The sequence below is a fragment of the Calypte anna genome, chromosome 1 (genome assembly GCF_003957555.1).
Source record: "Calypte anna isolate BGI_N300 chromosome 1, bCalAnn1_v1.p, whole genome shotgun sequence".
Taxonomy (NCBI): Eukaryota; Metazoa; Chordata; class Aves; order Apodiformes; family Trochilidae; genus Calypte; species Calypte anna.
The window spans coordinates 65,376,322-65,401,891 of record NC_044244.1 but is presented as its reverse complement, the minus strand read 5'-3'; the positions used below and the strand labels follow the sequence as shown (position 1 = coordinate 65,401,891).

Genomic DNA, 25,570 nt, shown 5'->3' with positions numbered 1-25,570 from the left:
GTTAATTTCTGCTCTCAGAAATTATTAACTAAATGCTGAGCTATAGAGACAGATAGTATGTACATCCTCATCTGTTCAGAGAAAGTGATATTTACCCATCCTGACTGAAATTGCTCCTGTAAGTCCATCCAAAGTTAACTAGAATGCTGGGCAGCTTCCTTCAAATAATTTAGGACAATGGAAAACAAAGTCTGTGAAGTGGAGAATAGTAAACCCTGATAGATACTTGATATGTACTGTATTATCAACAAGGGGACTGATTTTCCTCTATGTCAAAACAGAATAAAAGCACAGTAATAGCAGGAAAAAAACCACAAGGAAGGCATTAAAAATGGTTAGGAACAAAGAAGCCAAATCTGATGAGTTTTGCAGCATGCCTTAAACAACTGGTGTGGTAACTTTCAACCAAGAATATTGAAAGAATAATAATATTATTCACATGAATAATTTTTGCTGATTTTTAACAAATACCAGAATGCTGGGGAATTCCGAAGGGCTAGGATGATGCTACTGCTGTGCCACATATTCAGAAGCTGCCTCATGGAGCACCCTAGGAATAGATAGGTGGTTTACCTGAAGATAGTTCCACAGAAAACCATGAAAAGTGCATTATTAAAATTAATTTAATATGGTGACTGAAGGTATCAGTTTTCAACATCGTTATGTAGAAAATAGTTGTTGCCAGATGTCTACCTTTTTGACCTTGTCAGTTTGCTTGGTGAGGGAACTATATGGACCTACATGTATTTTGGCATTTGTGACACATTTGATGTGGCCCTCTATTGAAATGCAATTGTACATGATGAGCATGATCATAGCTGAATAGACAGAGGGGTATCATATAAGATTGTAGTAATCACTCTCTGCAAAATTAGTGGTAGGTTTTTCCAGTCTGAAAAATAGTCAGATTAGAACTTCAAGAATGACTTGAGGTTTGAAAAGCTCACAAGGAGTAGATGCAGAAGCTGTGTCTACCAGAGAGATTAACATGTGATTTCATCTTTCTAAAGTGTTTGTGCAAGACATAATTAGTTACTGAGTATTTATTAACTAAAGGGAAAAGAAGCAGAATATATTTTTTAAAAGGTGAAAACCTGGATACCTGTACCTACTGTTTTTCCAGTAAATTTTTGAAGACTCTTCGCTTTCTGGTTCATGCCAGGCTGGTGTCCAGGCATACATCCACTCATGCCAGTAAAGTATCAGAGTAAAAGGGTCCTCTGGGGGTGAAGCAGACTTCAGTATTTCTAAAAGTTTGTATCATAAATTGAGATCAGTATTAGGCAGGTCCTGCCCGAGCCTCTACTGGTCAGTGATCCACAAAGGGCTTTTACTTTCAGGGACCCAGTCACATGTGTCTAACCTAGCACACACCTGCTTGATGACTTTTGAATGCAAAAGTCATTTGCATTTTCATTCAAAATGAAATCTGAAGCTGAAGAGGCCCTTCACACATCTGAAAAAAAAAAAAAAAAAAAAGGCTCAGCCTGTGAGTACCTCACCTTGGAGCAGGAGTGAGCCGGGTTTGGTTCACTTGTCAGCCTGCAGGAATGCCCAGCTCTCAGGTGTCTGAACATCAGCATCCAGTGTACTCCAAAGTGAGAGACAAGCTCAACACCTCTGTCTGAAGCTGAGTGCCTCTACCAAGCCCATTTCATTGAACTGAGACAGGAAGAAACAATTGCTCAGAGTTAAAGCTTACATTGCTCAGCAGGTGTGTTTGTACAGCAAAAAGCCCTTTTCACAAACTGAAAATGCCTGAAAAGTCGTTGGAGTTGGGATCTAGAATTACGTTTTCTTTTCTTTACACCCCAGATTTTATTATCTTCTGTATGAAAGAGATGTCTAAAGATAAGGTGTGCATGGAACTGTGGAGTTATCCTGGGGCAACTAAACTCCAAAGGAAGGCTGTTTAAGGGCTAGTCAGTGCTGGATCCTTGGGACTGTAGTCATAAGCACCTGGCCTTTTCCATGAACAGTACTGGCAACTCTGGAGCCTACTCCAGTGCTGTAGATTCCTCTCTGGCAGCTTGATACCTAAGGCATTTTCTGGATCTAGTCTTTCCTAAAGGGCCAGAGGCCAAATCAAATGTCAACTGCCTTATCACATCAAGGGCCAGAGGCCAAATCAAATGTCATCTCTCTTATCACATCACCTGGTCTGTGCTAACTGTCTGCAGTTTTGGTGTGCAATATCTTAGCTGGTGGGAAATACCAGTTCCACTTGGCTTAATTTGGTCTGCAAATAGAAGGGGCTTACATCATGTCAACCCACATTTGTTGTCAGCTAAGAGGAGACACTGTAGGTCTAATGACACACAGAGACTTGGGAATCTGACCCCTACCAGTCAGTTTTCCAGCTAGACTGCAGTTGTACATGGCACATTCATGCTGAACTGCAATGTCAGGAGGCTAAATGCAAGGAGCTTCAGAGTTATACTGATGGGGAGCATAGAAATGCCATTATTTTGCATCAAATACATCAAATGATCTCTTTTCCAGGCATAAGCCTTACAGAATGCTGTTTTGTTGGGTTTTTTGATTTTTTGTTTTTTGCTTTTTTGTGTGTGTCATAGTAACATGCTTAGCAAAGGTATTTGCTGTACTTACTTAGCTCTTTGAAATACTTCCAGGCATTCTGAAAAGGAAGATGCAATACAAGTACACAAAAAAGTCCTACAAATTTTAGAAAGTTTACTTTAGGCCAGCCTATTAAACATCTGTTCATAAGGAAAACTATTATTCCACCAGTACAGCAGTTTTATGTGTTGTTGTTTTATTGTGAACTGTGGTCATTACTAAAAGGTTATATTTTTGTAGTAGTGCAAATGAGTTCAACATGCACAGACATCATACGTGCACAGTTCCAACAGTTGCATGCCTGCAATAGAGTGATTCTAATTTTTGTCAGTAAATATGTATTTTAGTTGTTGAGATTGCTTTAATCCTTAGAAAGTTGAACTTGATATGTGCATTCTAGACCATAAGCTCTATTTGCAATGAAATTACATTTTGTATCTGCAGTTCAGATGTTAGTAAATCAACTGTACAGTTAAGGCCTTTTTTTTTTCTTTTAAAAGTATATCAATGACAAAACAAGTCTCTTAAACTACTGCCTCTGGCATCAGTTTCTCAAATGTAGCTGTGTTACACTTCTTAACAACCAAATTAATTCCACATGAAGAAAAAAATATTCACTCTTTTTCTTTTTCAAACTTTGCAGACGTCTTGCAGGAAATGGCTTGACATACATTCCTAAGGGAGCATTTGCTGGCCTTTTCAGTCTTAAAGTGCTGTAAGTAAACTGTGTGTTGTTTGATATATTTCTGATTTCCTAAATGCTCCAGGGAACTAATTAACCAGTAAAGTTTTGATCAAGTAAATTGCATATTTTGATCAGCTCATTTTGAACAGTTCAGTTGAAGTGAAGATGCATATGAACATCATTAAATCTTTGTTTTTTCATATAGAAAAATATCCTAAATATAAAAGTTGGAAAGCATTAATGGCATTCTAAAAGCAACTTGCTCATCAAGTAGATGTCTCTGTACAGTATAAAAGGTAAAACTGGCCTAGTTAATACTTTCTTTAATTGTCTCAAAAGTTCTGATATCAAGTTTTACATCTTAGTGGACTTTTTATGATCAGACAAGACTAGGGGTAAATTGCCTTTGCCTTGTCCTGAGAACAAGGGAGAACACCATGTAATTAAAAATGCAGTTCATATTTTATATCTCTTTTTTGTGATAAAATTACTATAAGATACAATAAAAATATGAAAAAAAAAAACAACCTGTATTATTCTGGATAAAAATACAGTGCATATAGGTAGTAAAATTACTAGCAGGCCACATCACATGTTTCACTAGAGGAGATCTTTGCTTGTGTAAATTTCACAGGAATTGTATTATTAGAAAGAATGCCACCCTCCTAGGCAGTGTCAAGGCAAGCCAGGTGCTCTACTGAACAAATACAAAGCTCTACTGAAAAAATACCTAAGTGGAAAAGAAGTATGAAGAGCTTCCCACTCCACTACTCTTAAGTTGGATAGCTGCAGCTCTTGTTGGCCTAAAGAGTCTGAGCCTGCTAAAAATTATTTCATTGACTGTGTCCCATTGGGTATGTCTCATTTTGAAGGCAGCATGTACTACTTCAGTGTTACCCATATAGAATCCTTTTATAAATGTAGGAATGAAACCAGATTCCAAGGGAGGAGGAGAATGCTATTTTGAAACGAAAAGTGATTTTTTTCAGTATTTTCAAGCTAAATTATGTGATCTTTGACAAAAGAGATTTGTCAGCAACATTTCATTTGAGAAATTATATTTCATGTGAAGGATTTTTTACAGCAGCAGTTTTTCAACATACACTTAAAAGTCCTGTTTCCTATAGTAGCATTTTTCTGAGTGAGGATTTCATGAGTGAATCCTTCACAGTTTTATCAGAATAAAAAACTGCAGTACTTGAGAAGGAAAATTAAATCAGTACACGAGGATGACAATTTAAGAATCTCTGGAGGTAGTTAAGATCTCAAGTCCTATTGAAAGCAAATCAGTTCTTTTCTTCTAACATCCTCAGCTGCTTTGAAAATCCCACTGAAAGCTTATTAACAAAGCTAATAAATACACTACAGGTATTTGTTTGCTTTGAAGAGAGCTGGCATTTGGTAGGGGTAGGGGAATGGCATATTTGTGTAGCTTTTCTTTGTGAAAAAGCAGAAGCAGTACAAAGGAGGTAGGTCAGCTTGGAAGAAAATGTACAGTAGAAGGAAATTCTCTTCACTGTGTTCATTCTAGTTTTTGTACTCCTCAAAACGTAGGATGCTGCAGAATAACCAACTCCGCCAGGTGCCTACTGAAGCACTCCAGAACTTGCGCAACCTGCAGTCTCTGTGAGTATACTTGATAAATCAACTTGTAAGTTTGCATGAAGAATTATATATGATTGCCTGTTACTTTTACTTAATAATGTGCTACCTCAACTCTTAACTCTTTGAGCTACTTTTCAAGACAATTGTAAGACAATTGTACTCTCAATTAAATAACAATGTGTCTGATTTCATTCCAGTAATTTCATGACACCAGCAGCTTCTTTGCAGCATTGTGGACTGACTCACTAGTTGAGAAGACACTATGTGCCCTTCAGTCCTTTCTGTCTGTCTACAAGAATGTGATCCCTTGAGCACTGGCCTTCTCCATGGTTTCTTACAAAGATTCTTACAGGGGAAAAGAAAGAATCTCAAATTACTCAAATTACTTCCTTGTATTTTTCATTTGGTACAATTTTTTCCTTTACGCAGTATGGAAGACACTATCAGCTCATGTAATAAAGTGTACTAGAGGGTGCTTAATTATATATTGTGCTTCAGAAAGGTCTCCATATTTATAGTTATAAATATTATAGATATTTATGTATCTTGACTGTGCCATGCTGACACACTCCACAAGCTTTAACAGAACTCCTGCCAGAACTGCTAGACTAGGAGTGAGGATAGGCTTCTTCATGGTATGAATGAAATTATTTTGATGTGCTTCTGCCCCACAACTCAAGGATTCTTGTACCGGGTCATGCTAAAAACTCAGCTAGCCCAGTGTCCAGTCTTCAACAGCAAATGCCAAAGGAAAACAAGAAGGTCAGGCAAAGAATGTAACAGTGCTCTTTTGGTAAGCTGTCCCAGCTGCCAGAGGTTTGCACTCAAGGGCTGACTGAACATTGGCATTTAAAAGTTCTTGAACCATTTTCTTCTATGATTTTGTACAATTGCTTTTTGAGCCATTGTAACACTCCTGATTTTTTGTGGCAGCATTTCTGCTGATCAGCCAGTCTGATGTGGCATGGTGAAGTAATGCCTGTTATTTCCTTGGAACTTCTCAGCACATTTGATGTCTCCTAAGTGCAGCATTAGGAGAAAGTTGAAACAACAGTTCCTTATTGGTGTACGCCAGATGTTATAGACCTCTATCATATCTCCATTAATCAAGTTTTTTTTAGACACAGGCTGCAGTTTCTCGTATGGGAGCTCTTCCCTTCCTCTGGACACCGTTGTCAGCCTTACTGAATTTTTTTTCAATTCTCATGTATTTGATTTGAGTCCAGGAGAGATAAGACCTGCACATCATGCTTGAAGTGTTTGCACTGTGTTTTTTGTCTTTTTTTTCCCTGAGCTCTGATCTGTTATTTTATTCCTTATTACAAGTGTAGGACCTCTATCTAGCATGCTGGTAGCCCCTCAAGAATTTGTCATGAATTGCCTCTTCCCTGAGTGCCTCACTTGACATGTTCCTATACCAAAAATTCACCTGTCATGTTCTTACTCAGTTAGCTGAGTATCATGAGTTCCTTCTGCTGCACCTGCAGCTCACATTTTGTAAGTGAAAGGCCACTCTTGCTATTTCAACATAGGATGCAGTAGAGTGTTTCTGAATTATCCACCAAACTCCATTGTCACCTGATTAAAAAAAAAAAAAGACTAAATTTTCTAAAGTATCTACTGATTTTGAGTGTGCACCATAAAGTATCTAGATGAGTGAAGATGGGCAGGCAGATTGTTTGGAAAGAGTAAAAACTCAACTGACTACTTTGTGCTTTATGGACCACGTTATACTTGCATATAAGCACTTTGGAATGAAATTACTTTCTGTAGAAGTCTCAAAATCCAAATGTGGAAGTGAATGTGGAAGTTCAAATAACTATCACCAGAAAAAGTTACTATAGTGTGTGCTGATCACCATCATTGGTAATTTCTAACAATGACAAGGACCGAGTGAACATCTGCACCAAGCTATCAAGCCTGGTTAGAGTTAAGATGCATTGGTTGTGAGATGCACTGTGTTGAACATGTTCCCTTCCTTTTTTCTGTATAACAAAGTTCCACCAGAAGGTTAACAACCTTGCATACATTCAATTCACCCAGAGTCTGAAGAACAGAATTATTTAAATTAATTGATTTACAGAAAAACTATGACATCTTTGTGTAACTCACCACTGGGCAGACACACATTATACTGTATTAGCTCCCAGGTTCTTACGTTTATCTTGAACATTTTTGTCCTTAATCTACAAACCCTTTATTAAGGTTTCTAAAGGCAAAACAGCCCAAAGAATTAATTATCTTTTAATTGTTGTTTGGTCAGTGCCTTTTTTCTTTGTTGACCAGACACAGACCGAAATATCTCAGCTGTATACTTTTGAGGTTACAGTTCTTTCCTTTGATCTTTGAAAAAGTCATGAGAAAGGTCTGGTCCAGTGACTATATTAGATTTTCTTTCTGCTAAACAAACAAAAAAAATCTTGCTGAGATCACATCACTCTGTGCACATTTTGGACCAAAACAAGATAAGCCAAGAAAACAAGAGTTCCTTTGTTGCTCTGAAAGAGACTGTTGAATTTTCAGCAGTTTCTAAACAAAATTACAATCTCATTCAGACTTAGTTGCAAGTATTTTTTTCCTCAGGTGAACAAGCTGAAGAAGTAAACCAAACATATTTTGTGCAGTCTGTATAAAGGACCTATTTTTTTGTGGCAAAATGAAATCAGAGGGAGAATAGGAGTGGTCAGTAGAAACCTGTTGACAGCTGTGAGGCAGACACAAGATGGAGTGATAGGGTTTTGTACGGAAAAGGCACTATCACCTGAAAGATGATCACCACCAAAAGAGATCTCTTTGAGGAAAACTATTACTCTTTTGTTTGCTTAAACTGGATTGTGGCTGTTAGATAAAGGTGTGCACGATTCAGTTTCTTGTTTCATACAGTCTAGGAGATTTCTGTTCACGAGGTGGTTCTTGCATTGGTTTCTGACTTACAATAGGAATTACTTTTAAAAACCTTTGAAATATCAGGTGTCCTTTCAAGAGTGCAATTAAAAGGTTAAAAGCTTTCACAAAGCCATTCCTATAGGATAGCACTACTTGTATTTGTTATGTTTAACTGTGCAGGTGGCATGATTTCTGGAACCTCATTAACGCTTTGCTTTAGGATAATATAGATGCAAAAACTGAAAGTTGGTGACAGGACTCAAATCTCTGCCTCTTGTAGGTTTACTCAAGAAAGGAAGTCCAGGCCATACTAACTACGTTGCTGCCACCTTAATCAATGTGAGGAGGATCATGTTCAAATCTTTTTTATGTAGTTTCTATCATTTTTATAATTATATAATTGTGTGAGAGTATACAGAATATATGGTTATACATATATACTTATGCACATACAACAGTGTTCACTCACAATGCAAATTTATCACAACTTTTTGCACAAAAATGGTATTTCTGGCAGATATGCTCTCTGTACTCACTATAATTCCAGGCTCATAAATGACAGTATAGGTATCAATATTGATAGTATAGGCATAAATACTGAGCAATATATTAATTATGTTAAATGACGTGTGGCACACAAAACAAGAACTGATGTACTGCTGGAACAAGCAACAATTTCTTCCACTTTCTTGTCCAAGTTTTAATACAGCTGGCATGTCAAATGGCACAAGTTTGAGTGATAAGAATTCATAAATTTCTTAAGGTTTGATGTACCTCTAGAATAGATGAGTCTTCTTCAGACAGCAGACATTATTCAATAAATAATATAAATTTTGGAGTAAAAACAACAACAAAAAAACCCAACCCTAAGATTTCTGAATTTCACCTTCAGCAGCAAAAACCTATGAGAAGATCTGTTGCCTCTAGACAGACAAACAAACAGCAGATTTTTCTGTCACTGAAGCAAAAAATAAGATTAAGCAATATTAAAATCTCAAAAAAGTGTCTTTGTAGTTCAGTAGTCAACACCAGTGACATGCTACTGGATTATTAGTCCAAACAGTTCAAATGGTATTTATTTCTATTAAGCTTAAAAGACGAAAATATGTTTGCAAACACCATGATTGAAAGGAAGGAACACAGAGTCACTGATATGTCACAATTTAAACCTTGGCAGAAGAGTTTGAAGGGTCATTTGAATGCTGTCTTCTCTGTTACTCACTTTGAGCAAATTTCTTTAGAACCAACCATAAGCAGATGATCTGTGGATTTTTTGTTTTGCACAGCATCAGTATCTTCATTTTGCTTTTAAATCAAAAAGCCTTGTAGTGATTGAACACAGCTATGTAGTCCAAAAACCTTTTACATATGTATATTGATTTGGTTTTTCAATGTTTTAATTAGCAGCTTGTTTTCTCTCCGTTTTGTTTTTAATTTAATGTATTTTAAATAGTTAGGTTTTTTTCTCTGTTGTAATTCTCTTGTCACTTCTAATGACTTCACTTGTGTGCTAGACTTGGCATATAATTTCAGTATTTTTGAACAAGAAGAGAATTGGTAGAGCAGGCAATAACATACCAATTTTGATTGGGATTTTTTCCTCTGGACATGTTAACACAAATTTTATGTTATTAGCAAATGTTGCTAAATAAAGGAGGAAAGTGTAATTGGAATTACTGACAGAGGAGCGAAGCTTCTGCTATTCTTTTATTGGGACTAATGTAATACAACCCTTTGCAGTGAATGCTACAGATGAAACTTTCTTCCCTGTTTATTTTCTTGTTTAGACATCATTGTTAATGTGCAGCTTTTACTGTTGCTTTGTCAGACACAGAAATATTCAAAATCAAAAGCAGATCTGGTGCTATCTCACTGCCCATGCCAAATCAGTTGTGAAAGACATTTAAAAGCAAGCATGATTTTCTGTAACACCTGCTTTCATTCTTGTAAAATTTATGAGGACTTTAATAATTGAAAATAGGACAGAATACAACTCAAATCCTCTTCCAAAGCACTGGAAGCAATTGATAGTGAGAAAAAAAATGCCCACCATCTTTTCTCCTGTGACAACCCGCAAAGCTGCAATTTAATGAAATAAATTAATTTGACTTTGCAAGTAACAAGCTAAGAAAATAGTATCAATTAATTTTTTTTTTAATTTCCTAACAAAATTTGTAGACTGTTTAAATTTTACTTTTAAGATATTTCACTATTGTGGGAAGCACCTGATGGTAAATTTGAGTTTTGCATAAAAGATTGCATGGAGATCATTTTAGCTATTCTTAGTAATTTCCTGGCTGCAACAGATGAGCAAACGGATGTTTTTGTCTTCTCACTACTCCTCCAAATATTTGACATTTCAAGAGACATTTCCATTCTTAATGTGAACAGTTGAAGGCTTTGAATCCATAGAGTTCTCAAATGCTTCCAGTTCAGGGCTAAGTTTACAAAGCTCTTTTTTCAGAAATGTTAACTTTAAACAGTTTTTTTCCATTTTGATGCTTGTGCTAATGATTCTGATTTTTAGTTACAAGACAAAACAACTTTGATGGAATCACATTCTCCCAAGAGAACTATTTTCATTAAAAGACAGGAGCTCTAGTTGTGGTTTTCAGTGTCACACCCCATGACAACGAGGCCTACAAAAGGCATTAGCCTCATTAGGATACTCATCAGGTACCCACAGACTCTCTGGGCAGGAATTGCCCACAGTTTAAACCAAGGTTTTGTGTACCCATGCAGGTATCTGTACCCATACACGAAGATGTCTGAAACCTCCCCATTGCAGTCTCCTCTCTGTATTGCATGTAGCAGGAGAGTGGCTGTACCATAGAGAACTGGTACAATATCAGACCTCTCCAGTCAGTCACAGAGACTCTTCTAGCTTGGTAAAAAAGCTGGGAGGAAGACAGAGGTGCAAGGTTCCCTGAAATGCATGTGCTGCTGTTTTTTCAGAGTGAAGTCCCTTGACTCAGCCACCTGTAGGGCTAGTTGTTTCCAAAGTGGGGTGCCAACAGGCTGATGTAAATCAGCAACTACAGGCCACTGGGTGATGTTTTCTTTCATCCAGTAGAAGCTACTAGGAACCTTAACTCTTTCCCGTCTTCCACGTAATCTCAAAAGAGGGTTTTATAATCACAACTGTAAGGGAAAAGCCTATTTCCCAGCCTCAGAACTGCTAGCCAAAATTCATCCTGCATGGCCGAAGCACACTGGGACATACATCATATGTGGGAGGAAGACAAGAAGCCACTACTGGCGTGTTCAGCAGTACAGGTACTCCCTCTGGATTCCTGAGGAGATCCTCCTGGGCACCATTCAGGGACATACTGTGGCCCCAGACGGCCCAGCAGAGCAAACAGTGTTCCAGGGTGCTCCCAGGCACTGGCCATGCCCATCAGTCCTGCTGCACTGCTGACAGCCTCCTTGGCACGCTTTTGACTAGTGCCAAATGTTATTTGCCAGGGCCCATCTGGCAGATTGCACACGCCTGGGACCCTCCCCAGGCTCTCTGCATACAGCCACCTTGTTTGGGAAGGGAGTGAAGGCCACAAGAGTAACTCAGGCCACTCCAGGCTGCAGAACCTGGAAGTGTTCCAGACCACACCAAATGGGCCGCTCTATCTGGGGACTCCTGATTTGAGTTTGCAGCCAGATACATAGAATCATAGAACCGGCTGGGTTGGAAGGGACCTCAGAGATCATCTAGTCAAACCCTTGATCCACTACCGCTGCGGTTCCCAGACCACGGCACTGAGTGCCACATCAATCTTTTCTTAAAAACCTCCAGGGATGGAGAATCCACCTGGGCAGCCCATTCCAATGTCTGATCACCCTCTCTGTAAAGAAATTCTTACTAATATCCAACCTAAACCCCTCTCACTTCTCCCACCTGTGAGGGTTGAGGGTACCTATTATCAAAGGCAATCATTGTCTAAACATAGTGCTGTTGCACTTGGCTGTTTGTGCTTTATGCGGGGTGCCAGCATCCTGACCCATCTTGAATGCAGGTTTACCAAAAAACCTGAGCCATGTTTGGCTATGAAGAAAAACCTCAAGGATTGGAACTCCCTGTGCTGCAGAGACCTCCTCATGTAAAACAGAACAGTGGGACAGAAACAAATGCTCCTAAACAGTGACTTGTGACCTTATTTTTTTGATTTTGATTTCGCCACACAGGGCTCTCTGTATCAGTCCTGTAGAAGCCCATACAAGGGCAGAACTGAAAGTGAGCTGTGGGAGGGTCTGCTGTGCTGGTGTGTTGTAATTAGGCTTTTTTTTTAATAGTCCTAGCATTGTCCCCTGTGAACAGAAGGGGATATCCTGCGTAAAAGGCCATGTTTGAAAAACATGGCTTACAATAGCCAGCTATATTTTCATTACATCAACTTTTCAGACCTGGTTTCAATGTCACTTGCCATTTACTTAAATAATGCTTCAGTCAAACTCCTGTGAACAAACCCTTGAGAGGGTATCATCACACACTAGCAAAAATGGTAGGGCTGCAGGTGACCCCATTGCACCCTCTCCAGACAGGCCCTGTTGACAGCCCCTGCTTGTCCGTCACTGTCCCATACCTTGTGGTGAGTCTTGGCTGTGGCTCCCTGCATCACAGAGACAGGTCTAGGAAGAGGAAGGTGGTCAGAGAGAGGGCAGTGCACCCCTTCTTTAATTCCCAAGTTCAGTCCTCATGTATTCTCTCACTTGTCTGCCTCCCTTACCTGTTATGTGTAGCCCCTTCTCATTTGGATTTACCTCCTATTTTAAACTCAAATGTCAGAAGAAACCTTTTATCCTTTATTTTTTTCTGTCTTGCTGACTGTCCTCTTTGGTAACTTCACTGTTTTCAGCCCCTTGTCCATTGCAAGAAGAAGCCATCCATGTAATCGCTGTTTCTTTCGGAGAGAATGACCTGGGTCTCCTTGACCAGTCCTACATCTAGCATTTAATTTAACCCTGAATTAATAAGCAAGGCACTGCTACAGTAGCTGGGCCTGCTCTTGAGACAAGATTCAAAAAAAATGAAAAAAATAACTGTATTTCCTAAGAAACCTACCAGTGGCTTTACACTAAGAAACTTGTCATATTGGATTGATCAAAAAGTGTAAATCAAATACTTTCCTAGCATTTACCTTTATCTGTTTTAGAGTCGTCTGTAAGATTCTATATGAATATATATTCTCCTAATTTATGCACATGGTTGTAGCATTCATAGTATGTCACAGGAAACACCAGTGGGATACAGTCCATAAAGCTCAAGTATTTGCTTCGAAAGATTCGGACATTTTAAGTGAGCTCATGGTGAATTTCATAGTGGCTGCTTTATTTATATGCTGACTATCAGAAGATTTCAAGCATTCCTGTTTCCCTCAATTGGCTCTCTCTGGAATATAATAGCAGCTTTCAAACTTTTCACCTTATCTTTGTAGTTTCAGTTATAAATAGGGTCATGCTTGTGAGTTAATGGGTTTAGTTCTGGAAGTGCCAAAACTTTGATCAACGAATGTAAACCAGATGGCTGAAAACAGCAATTTTGATCAATGCTTTATACACCAGTGTGCATTACCTACAGTATGACAGGAAACATAACTACTGCTGAAACCTTTTAATATCTACAAGAGGGAAAATGGTACTTGGAAATTTCAAAAAGATTAGATAACAAAAGAGCACTTGAGCCAATACTTCTTACAAGCACTTGCAGGATACATAATCCAGTTACAGAACTTGCAGCACAAATCACTGTAGTTTCTTAATTCTTCCAAGCTTCTTTAAACAATAATTCAACTACCTAGAATTTAATTTATATTAAAGCAGTCCAGTTCTTCTTTTTGTGTTGTGTATGCTGTTTATGTAGCCAGTGATGGGTTTATATCTGGAAGCTTCAGCTATTTAAAAAAAAAAAAATTCCTTGATTTGCTATCAAATATTAATAAGATAAAAATCATGGTTTCACTGACAACTGGTGAAATACTGCCATTTCAGCCACAACTGCCTTCCTTTAGAGTCAAGGGGGACATCAGAACTACACAGGCAGGCTTGTTATTGAACAAGATGTTAACTGCAATATAGTAACACATTTATTTTTAATAAAGCCTCCATTCTTTAATCAGTGTAACTGTCAAACTAAGGCAACTGTAACTTTTTAGTTTACATACCAGAATCACCCAGGGAAGAAAGTTACTTCTGATTGAACACAAAGAAACCTTATCTACTCATTCAAACTATACCTTATTTGAAAACACAGGCGTAGCATGGTTGTTGCCTGGGGAATCAGGGAGGTACAGCATGAGTATTTCTAAACATTTCCAGCCTCACCCATTTGTTGACAGACCCTTGAGTTATTTTGTAAGCTCTGTCTTTGCTGCCTTCCATGTCAGTTATTATATTGAAAATTTAATTGTACAAGGGCTTTGACACTGAACTGTATAAATTTGTTCCAACTGACCTTGTCTCAGTTATTTGCCAGCCTGGCACGGAGCCTGAGCAGTCATTATTTGTTCTCATGCAATAGGTAGGAGCAGCATGGAGCAGGAGATGGAATGGACCTGACATTTTACATGACTGTAAATGAGGAAGCAGCTTTAAATAAAGAGATTAGTATGCTTGCCACAGAGTATTGCATTTCTCTCAAGCAGACTGAACTTAGGTTGTACCAAATTACTTCTTTCTACACTATGTATGGTTGGTTGTTCTGTAGTGTTTTCAAATATCTATTTAAATTTATTTCTGTTTCACCATTCACTTAATTATTCCCCTCAACAGACATCTTCAAGAAAAGTTTTAGAGTGAGGCTTTTGTGTTCTGAACATGGTACGAGTCACCAGATCACATTAAAAGCAGAAAAAGTGTATCGGAGTAATAATCACCATCTGGATGTTTCACAAAGTTTCAGAAATCTAAAGCACACTTTTTGAATCTTTCCCTTAGAGCACCACATTGTGAAAGCAAAACAGAGCAAAAGCAAATGAATATACAACATGGTATTTTTGGTGCTCTGTCTGCAAAAGGTTCAGTAGATTTAATCCTTATTTACACAAGAGTGAGAGCAAGGTATCACCTACTAAAGAGGTACAGTGTGCAGTTGAGCTCCCTCTGTTGGCTCTGCAGCAAATGGAGTGTATTTTATAACTTGTTTTTCAAAGTAAATATATTGCATTAGCAATGCTAATCTCTAAAAAACATTTTGCTCCACTAATGAAATGTATGAACTTCAGTGCTCATTCATGGAATAAACAATGTTTAAGAAAAGGTAAAATGGCAACAGAGATTCAGAAGTGAGTTTTATTTTTGACTCTTAGAATGGGGTTCTGGCGTATGGAAACCAAATCATCTTTTTACTCAGTGATTTATTGTGATTTCTGAAGTACATTTTCTGGCTGAGTTTACTGCATGTTTTTATTCCATACTTTCCTTTTGGGAAAGGAAGAAAATTCATACCTGGTCTATAGAGAGGCTCTGCTCAAAAATGACCAGTGTGTGCTCTCAGCGAGATGATGAATCCAAAGGAGAGCTGTTTGCAGAGAACCTGCTGCCAAGGTGACTTGTAAACATGATGTGAGGTCTGAGGGGTGAGGCTGCGAACAAGATAGAAATGCCCAATCTCCAGGAAATTAAAAATGGATGTGGCAGCCCATGCCCATTCTTAGGGGTTGTGTTCTTGATGTCAGTTTCTGATCTCCATTGTGTAAGTCCACTGTTTTTTTCTTTGAGTCAATTTTCTCTGTTTCTTTTTCTCCTAGACGTCTGGATGCCAACCACATCAACTACGTCCCCCCCAACTGCTTCAATGGCTTGGTCTCCCTTAGACACCTGTGGCTAGATGATAATTCTTTGACAGAAATTCCCATCCAAGCTTTTAGAAATTTACCAGCACTTCAGGCAATGACATTGGCACTGAATAAAATACATTACATACCAGACTATGCTTTTGGAAACCTCTCTAGTTTGGTAGTTCTGTAAGTTTTACTGATTGCTTTTTAGACACAATTGCAGCTTTTTTTTGTAGGGCTTTTACCTCTTTGTGATAAACTGCTTGGAGATGCAATATTTAATTTATATATTGCTTGAGACAGTGTTCAATAATTAAATACTGCTATCCCCAGCTGGCAAATGATAGGTAAGTAGGTATAAACATGGGTTAATTAAACACCTGTTTTGCTTACAGTCCTAATATTAAATTCATTTCTTGGGGCTGCATAAGTATGCAGCTTCCCATCTATATATGCACTAGACTTAGTGATACTCCTTCACCAAGAGGTCAGTTTCTTTTGTTGCATAAAAACGTTCTTTTGGAAATCTAAATCCAAGTTTTCTGGATTGTATATGTACTGCATACCAAAATTTGAAAAAAAAAATCTTGGAGAAATAGCCTTTTACATCTTCCTACAGTTAAACCAGCATGTGCTGTATCATTTGTTCTGATCTAGCTTAAAAATTCCTATCTTCAGTAAAGAACTATGTAGACAATCTAAAAAATCACCGTATCTGGTCAGCAAAACAAACAGGATGAGATTAATTATGTGCTCTCTAAGAATGAATGAGAGAATATGAGAAACAGGAAATCAATTGAAAGTTTTCTGGGTGACTTAGAAAGAATGCCATCCAGTAGAAAAAGTATGCATCCTTCATACAAAGTAATGTAGTTTTATGTTATCTTATGTTTACATACCAGTTCAAGCAAATGAAACATACATAGCTCATACTAAAATCTGGAATGTATATTGTTTAGCCCAATTTCAGCTTTTTGTCTTCTGGGAATGAACCAAGTGGAAAGATTTCTAGAGTGACTGGGGGAACTGAGGAAGAGAACTGAGAATGGAGAAGTTATTTCAGGATATTTTGGAAAATGTTAGCATCATTAATGAGAGAATAATGTATTCAAGCTTTACAAGCTGTCTGAAATTATGGTCTGTAAGCCACTTAGCATATTTTAGCATATTCGAGTCCTAGACTGGATATTGAACCTGACACACACTGGGGTTTTTTATTGACAATTACAATTGCCATCTCTGCTTAGTGCTTAATGTGGTCATATAAGCAAGAAGAGAACCAAAAATGAGGGGTGACAGCTGCCTCATGCCGTAAAGTGTTTGCCTTCTGTTTAAGAATCAGTCGCATTCGATGAATTTGGGATTTGTCTGAGCTTCTGTATCTAGCTCAGTAACTCTAAAAACAAGAGAGTGTCTATGATGCTAGATCTTTAGATCTAGAGATCTCTACCAGAAATATAATGGTAAGAGGACAGTTAAAAAATGCAGGAGTAAATTATTTCCTTTCAGATCCTGATTGTTTCTTCTCAGATAGGTGTCCTTGTTTTAGATCTGCCCTGCTTATTTCTGATTTTCTGGGATTCAGATTGATTAACAATTGAAGCAATCCTCGTGATCTACAACATCTGATATTTTGGGCTCAGCAAAATCTTTGTGTGTGGTTCTGCTCTCTTTTGTTTGCTTCTCTATACAGTCTGGCAAATTTTCAGTTCCATGCAACAATGCACGGTCAGTTGAAGCAGGTTTGAAGCTCTACCATTGTGCTTTCCAAACATAATTGGAATTTGGAGATGCACTCTCCATGCTAACTAAAGCATTGAAGGTCAGGATAGTCATTAAAAAAAACACAACACAAAAACCAAAAACCACTGATTATTTTTCTTCCTAAAGACACACACACAAAAAAAGCCCAAAAACCACTGACTAGGTTTCTTCCAAGAAAGGAAAAACCCACAGAACATTTGCATTTTTCCATCAGAATCACAGCCTTTTATGGACAGGTAGCTTCAATTTTTGTAGGTTCTACAGAACATTCAGGGAGCCTCTGATCTTAACACTATATTCAGAGCAGAATGAAGCACTGAAGGGAAGGTAGCCCCTGGCAGCCCATCATTCATAGCCCTTCTTTTCTTTTATATTGCTACTCCCATATTTTCCTTCTACTATAGGGGTGGAGTGTCAAGACTAAAATAAAAGGAAAAATCTGCTGGGAAGAAAGGCATCCCTTCTTAAAAAGAACCTGAAGTGGCTCCAGGTTGTAGCTACTCACATTAATGAGCTTCACACAGAGCAGGTTTTTTCCATGATGGTCTAAAAGACAGAAATATGCAGCACTTTGAGCTTTAATGTTGGGGGGGTTAGTTGGAATCTATTAAAAAAATAGTATTCAATTGCTAAAATTCAAGAGAGTAGTTTTTTATTTTTATAGTTTCAAAGCAAAACAAGTTGGAGCACGTTTAAAGATCCATTCGCTTACTCATCTCAATGAAGCCCTACATTTTTTGTCCTATGGCTTTGTGTTTTTCATTCTGCATGCCAAATGCTCTTTCCCATCTGCCATATTATCCATCTCCTCTCCTGCTCCTGTTCTGTGCCATACCCTCTAACAGTCATCTACCAAATAAATACCTCACTCTTCACAGATAGTTTTTAAGGCAAAATATTAATTAACCATCAATGAGAATATGTCCTCAGTTTCCCAATATTCATCATGCAAACCCCAATCTGGGGTAGGTGTAGGTGATTTCAAAACAAATCCTTCTATGAAGCCAAAGGGAAGCCTGCATGGCTGGGGAGATACCAGGAGAAAGGGAGGAGGGTGGTGGAAGTGCCTCATAAATTCTCTTGCAAAAGCATGACTTGCATATAACCAGTACATGCCTGAAAATAAGTTTCTTTTGATTTAACCATTTTGCTGAAGTCTATTGTGTGCAGTGTGCTTTCCTGACTGTGCTTAATATTCCCCTGCAGACATCTCCATAACAATAGAATCTACTCCCTGGGAAATAAATGCTTTGATGGGCTCCATAGCCTAGAGACTTTGTAAGTTGAACTCTTATTTGTTTCCTTTTTTTTCTCTAGTGCTTTCATTAATATTCTGAAAGAATAGGAACAGCCTAAAAGCCAAATGTGAGTTGTGCCGTGCCGTGCCTAATCAGCACGGGATCTAAGTGATGGTTTACAATGACTCCATGTAGCTAATCCTATTTTCTACTACAAAATCAGGTTGCCTTTTTGGTAAGCATTGTCAGTTAATAAACTGATAAAAGGACACTTGAAAACTGTACTGAGCATAGAAAAAGAAGTGGCTACTTACAAAAATTTATGTTTGCCTAGTTTAGTACTATTTATTTGCCTTGTTTAATCAATAAAGCTAATAGCTAAATTGGGGAATTGTCACAATCAAAATGTTGCTTTAATGTTAAGAAACTGTCTCAAAAGAGAGGAGCGCTATAAAATGATATGGGTTCATTTTTTTTTAGCCCTGGAAAAAAGCAAAAGTTCCAGGTAGCCAAATTATGCATGTATTTTAGAAGGGGTGAAGAGGAATATGTCAGTTGAATCCACGGTTTTGTTTTTAATGAGCTCTGATGAATAACAGCACTGGCAAAGACTGAGATTTCCTCAAGTTTTCACCGTGGTTCTGTTCAGACCAATTCAAATTTTCTTGAGTTTTCTAAAAAAAATCTCTTCTTCAGAAGAATACCAAGCAGCAGCACAGTGCTGATGGTTAGTGCAAAATCTTTTGCTACAGTTAGTCACATAAAAATGTTGTCTGCTATAGTAGGCCACAGACCCCAGAAATGCTGCAGGGACAGTAAAACCTTGCATATCCTTCCCCTGGCACCTGCCATAGTCAGCTGCATCACTTTCAGAGATTATAGGTATTTCACCCAACCAGGACAGAGGCTAAAAGGTCTGTTGTGATAAACAATAGACAAAGTATAAAACACAAAACTTGCTGGTCTAATGGTGACTGTTTGCTTTCTCATCCACAGAGTTATGTACTGCCCACTTTCATGTTTCCTTAAACCAGAAATCAAGAAGTTTGGGCCATTTTTCTCCTAAGTTTTGATTACATTGACCCCTTGGCACTGAATTTCAGTTTTACAATTTTGACTTGTAGCCTGCTGTGAGTTGAGAGGAAGTCCCTTAGTGTTGTGCTGGAAAGGGGGACAGGAAAGGGAGAAGGAAAATTAATAGTTTGTTTTGTTTTTTTAAATGAGATTCACATGGCACTTGGTCAACAATGGGGAAAACCAGAACAATGGAATAAGTAATTGCAAATCCAGTCCCAGCCACCTGGCATGAGAGTTGGAAACATAGAGGACAGTCAGAAGCCTGGGAATTAGGGTAGGTGCAGCCACATCGCTGCACTCGGAAAATGTAGCACTTGCCTCAGGCACAGAAATTGAATACTGCATAGACCAGTTCCAGATAGTTTCAAGATAAACTAAAGAGATCTTGGCTTTAAGATCATTTGTTTGCCTCAACACATAGGTCTGGAGATCACATATCACTGGAGGGCAAAACCAAACTGTACATGTCTGTAATCTCTTTTTGTCAATAAGCAGGAGAGAGAGAGATTTACAAGCAGGAAGGAAAGCCTCATTGAGTTCAGACAGCAGTTTCCTTCCTGCATTACTTCAGCCCGATAACTCTTTCAATATCAATCTCTTGTAAGCTCTGGTTTGTGATTTTCCTCTTCAAACAGGCTTTTGCTTGAGTTTTTCAGAGTAGGTTCTTCAAAAGCAGTGCCAGAGAGCATCACAGTAAACTGGCATAGCTCAGTTTTAGTTTCAGGTGTTTCTTGAATGCTAAAGGATGCACATATCATGCTGGAGTCAGAAGTTGGATTATAGTCCTTTTGGCCTACCAGAAAAAATGCCTGATTAGCACTGCAGCATGAGCAGTTCTTAAAGCAGAGGTTACTACCCTAGCTAAACTTCTGGTTTTAAAATCTGTGTGGCTATAAACATTCTCCATTTGAATATTGACAAATCTTCAAATAATCAACAGAGTTAAGGGTAATGTTGGATTTACTGTATGTTTTCCCACTTATTTTACTCAGAGGCAGACTTCATCCAATAATTTTTACCCTGCCAAATCCAGTATCTCTAATTTTCACCATTTAGCCATAAAATTTACAGCCAGGCAATGACTCAGAAACAAAGGGAACCTTTATAGTGAGATGTCTTAGCCATGCAAAAGGCTATACAGTGCAACACTGTATAGTTGTACTACACTGTATTGTAGTTGTATACAACACTACAGTGCAACAGGCTATACATGTAACACTATACAGTTGTTGAATATTCTATTTGAAATGTGGGGTTTTTTTCCAGTTAATACTTCAGGTAATGAAAAAGATGGGCAATTTTGTTAACAAAACAGCAAATGCCTGAACAGTATCTGAATCTACTTATGTTTTCTTTATTTCAGAATAGCTAGAATGTAACTAGAAATAGGATGCTGATAAAAATTAGGAATTGTAACATGCCCTAGATAGGGTTTGTTGGAAAAAATCCATACACTTTTGAAGGATTTCCTGCCTTTTGTCTGTATGTATTTGCTCAATGCATGGAAGATGATATTTCATTACAAATGCCAGCAGTCCTGTGTTTTCTGTTGTGCTGTCTATGATCTAAATAGTAAAATCTATTTTTACACAGAGATTTAAATTACAACAGTCTGGACGAGTTCCCCACTGCTATCAGGACACTAACAAACCTAAAAGAACTGTAAGTACAGGGCTCATATTAGGAAGTAGGATGTTTTGTCTAGTGTGTGATTATTTTTTTAATGCTAGTGATTTTATCAGTAATCCTTAAAAACTGATATCCTAGAATAAACTAATAAACATGCCAACATACATAAAAGAACATTTTCAACATTCAGTCTATAGTATTAAATTTCTGACAACTTCTACTTTAATACTGCATTGTGCAGTGGGTTTTTTCCAGGAACTTCATCCTTGGAATACAGTAAATAACACACACAGATAAATCACTTTGAGTCCTAAACACAATAATTTGATGTGCAAACAATCCAATATATCACAGTCTTCTAGTCCAGGAAGAAGGTGTGGTACACATTAATCCATCAGCTTTAAGTGTCTTTACCTTCTTCCCTCCCTGCTCCCCATTAAATTAAAGTTTCTTTTCAATATAAGTTGTCCTTTGTAATTGTGTAACGACAACATTTCTGGATGCACAGTTTGCATTTAAAAAAATATCAACAATTAAAAGAAAACAGCCAAGTTTATTGCAAGAAGCAACTGAATTACAAAAAAAGGAATGAAATTATATTCACATATCGTACACACAGCATACATGTACATCGATGCATGTGTTCAGAATTCTTTTCTTTTGAATGATTTACCATTATTATGGTACTGTCAGCATAATTTTTTGAAAAAAAATAGGTAATCATATAGTAGTTGTACCCCTGTGCATCACATCTATCTTAAAGCCACTCCGGGTACCTTCCAGGAGTGGGACTCTTTCCTGGGCAGTGTTGGCTCCAGCTCAGCATCTCCAGTGTTGCTTCTCTGGAAGAAGGAGTGGGGGTTTCTCAGCCCAACTATTATCACTTGCTGTTATGCTGTCTGCCCCCAAAAATAATTGGCATGAAGTCCAGAGGACTTGGAAGGATTGTTTTTTTGCTGGCATCTGAAGATGGCAGTGAAACACAGATAACCCAGGTTTGCAATGAATGCATTTTGCCCAGTCCAGCAGACTGCCTGATGTGCTTGAGATTACCTACTGGCCCTGGAGTGCTTCACCTCTTAGTATCAAACCTGTTGTTCCAGATGAGAAATTGTAACCTGACATCCCAAAACCACCAGAAATTATGATATCATGTGCTTCACTTCTTTGTTTGGGGACTGGAAGCCAATTGTGTAAGCACAAGACATCCCATAAGGTCATACGTGCCCTGCCATTCTCATGCAGGTGGGAGCCCAGTGGGAACACAGAGGCTCAGCTCCTTGCATGGCTACCATAGCAGGGGTGTTTCTGGGTGAGACCTCATTTGTCTCTCAGAATTTGTGTCTGGACTGAAAACACAGACAATGGTGTTTTGTCTACAGCTTGGAAGTATCCACAGCAGCCACTCAGAGGTGGAGATCCACTGGCAAAAGTAGCAAGCAAGTCAGGGTCTAATCTGTTTGGTGCTAGAGGGACACCACTGTCCCAGATGCTCTGCACTTCAATATCTCACCTGTAGGAGTAATCTTTCCAGAGTAAATGGGTATAGCTATTAGCCAAAATTAATGCATACATCCTGTTTGCCAGACTGGATTTTAAAAATAACAGTAGAAGCATTTTCCCCAGGGTGGCCTTAATACATATTTTTTTACCAAGGGATAGAGATGGATTTTACTGCTCTTTTGCTCAGTATATGAACTGACAGGCTGTAAAGTTCCAACCAGCTCAGAAGTGCTTTAGGCTTTTCTGTGCATAAACACACTGGAGTCTGCTCTGGGCTCATGACGGAGCCACTCCCTCCCTCTTAATTCAAGTCAGAATGGTGACGAAGGGTACTTGTACTTCCCAGATACTGCCCTGGGAAGTAGTTCTGCCATTTCCTTAGCTTTTCTGTCATGCAAGGCATCCCTTTCAGTGCAGACAGCATGCTTACCCATTTCAGATTGAACGGGATTCTCAGAGTGCTTGGAGTCTGCGCCTGCATGGATGCAGTTTTTGTTGCAGGCACCAGAACTAGGGATTTGCAGCCTTGCTCTGTAGCTCATCAGGAGTAGCACAATGCCTAAACAAGTAAAACAAATAATCTGGGACCTGTTCAAGTAATGGCCAAGTGTGCATTGAACAACTTGAGGCTTTCTAAGTGCATAAATTTAAGCTGGGAAGCCTTCTTTATACCCGACTGAACTAATGGGAGTTTCCCACACAAATCATCATTGTTTCTTTGAAATCTTAGTTGTTTCTTTTGTTTTTCACAATGGAGAATTACTCATATGAATAAAATCCAGTAATTATTGGTGAGACAAAGATTTTGCGCTCTATCCAGCAGGCAGAACTACATTGGATAGCTTGTTCATGTCCATGTTTTAAGTATTTCAACAAAAAGGTGGTTGTGGGAGGCTCAACACGTTACAACATAATGTATAAAATTTGATAAGCTTGAGCAAGCTGTTATTATCCCAGAAAAAGCAATAGTTGCACTTTGACAAATACAGGGGGAAATATTTTAATTATTTTATTGTTATTTATGTAAGTATTAATAACTGCTAACATTATTAGTTCATATGTGTATGTGTTTGCATTATACCTATAATATAAATATAAAATATATGCTTATATATATATAATATATTTATATATATATAATATATAAATAAATATATACACACATGGAGTCATAGATACATGACATACAGCTACAAAGTAGTTTCCTACTAAGGGCATCTAAATTTTAAGCAAGTGTCATTTTGTAATTTATTTCATCTGAATGGCTTTGCCTATTTATTAAAGTTTGGAATTTCAGATATTTTACTTGGTTTACTTTACTTTAGGTTTTTTTTTCAATTCTTTCTATTCCAGAAAAGTAGGACATACCTTTTATATAAGGACACTTTTTCTACTACAAACTAAAAAAGTTTTTGTTCGTTGTGAATACAGATTTTGCCTTAACTTTTTTTTTTCCTAACTGTGTAAAACATTTTTCCTTTTGTAGGGGATTTCATAGCAATAACATCAAGTCAATACCTGAGCATGCATTTGTGGGTAATCCCTCACTTATTACAATGTAAGTGATAACAGTATTTTCAATGGTTCTTCTTGTTGCAGAACATGGAACTAGGTGTTACATTTGTGGCTAATCATCAAATAGGTCTTTTTGTGAGTTTACTGTGTAGCACATCATTATACAAGGAAACAAGCTCTTATTTTTCCAGCTTTGTGGAAAGAATGGCACCTTGCATGCTCTGTTTAAAGGAATCAAGTAGTGATCTCTAGCCTTTGACCTTTTATTTGAAGTATTTTTTCTAAGTCTTTTAGAATTACTGTGAAGAAGTTAGCAAAAATTACTCTTGATGGATTCCAGCCTAAGTTCCCATTGTCTTATATGAGAACGCATTTAAGGGACAAACCTCAAAATAAAAAACTCTAAAATAACTGTAAGAAAAACAGGACTCACCTTGAGCAATACTATTCTATGAGCAAAAAGCAGCAAGGCTCTGGAAGTACAAGGGACCCTCTTCTGAGTATGCGAAATGCTGACTTCTTCACTGGCTAACTTTAAATTTGTCTCAGGTCACAGCAAAGTTTTAGATTACTATCTTTACAAACCAGGGAGGAAGAGGGAGTGTTTTCTTGTCCGGCTTCTGGCTTTAAAACCAAGAAATCAATGGCTACTTGAATATTCAAAATGTGAAATGGGGTTGGTGGGTGTAGATTAGTGGGTGAGAAAGCCCAGAGTGCACCTCTGCTGCAACCAGAGGCACACAGTCAGCACAGTTTACTCATTTGCTTATAGTATAATCATGTAATATATTTAAAATATTTTAAAATGTATTTCATAAACTGTCTTTTTATCATCTTTTTGCAGACATTTTTATGATAACCCTATCCAGCTTGTTGGAAAATCTACTTTTCAACACTTACCAGAACTCAGAACTCTGTATGTGTTTACTTTTTTATTTGAATCCTCTTTATATATTGCAATATTAGAGTTGTCCCATACTTCCCTCACCACAATTATATTGAAATTATTTTTTTTAATTCTAGGACTTTAAATGGTGCTTCACAGATAACAGAGTTTCCTGATCTGACAGGGACTACAGGTCTGGAGAGTTTGTAAGTGCTAGAGAAATATTTTTGCTTTTTTTGGTTTTTTGGGGTTTTTTATACTGACTTACTCTAAAGAATGTCCTAAAAATGTTTACTTTGCAGTCTTTAAAAGGTATTATTTTTTATTCTTTTTCCTTTTTTTATGAATACTTTCAACAGGACACTTACAGGAGCACAGATCACCTCACTCCCAAAAACAGCTTGTGACCAGTTACCTAATCTTCAAGTGCTGT

General features: G+C 37.8%; 1 protein-coding gene across 2 annotated transcripts in view; it reads left to right on the top strand.

Moving 5' to 3' along the window:
• Positions 1-25,570, top strand: part of LGR5 (leucine rich repeat containing G protein-coupled receptor 5) — a 91,548-nt gene that overhangs the window by 51,262 nt on the left and 14,716 nt on the right. For both annotated transcript variants that reach the window (XM_030451210.1, XM_030451219.1), the window contains exons 3-11: positions 3,224-3,295; positions 4,820-4,891; positions 15,496-15,711; positions 18,496-18,567; positions 21,198-21,266; positions 24,223-24,294; positions 25,096-25,167; positions 25,275-25,343; positions 25,497-25,568. In XM_030451210.1, the coding sequence (XP_030307070.1) occupies positions 3,224-3,295; positions 4,820-4,891; positions 15,496-15,711; positions 18,496-18,567; positions 21,198-21,266; positions 24,223-24,294; positions 25,096-25,167; positions 25,275-25,343; positions 25,497-25,568 (786 nt within the window). The remainder of the gene's footprint in view (positions 1-3,223; positions 3,296-4,819; positions 4,892-15,495; positions 15,712-18,495; positions 18,568-21,197; positions 21,267-24,222; positions 24,295-25,095; positions 25,168-25,274; positions 25,344-25,496; positions 25,569-25,570) is intronic.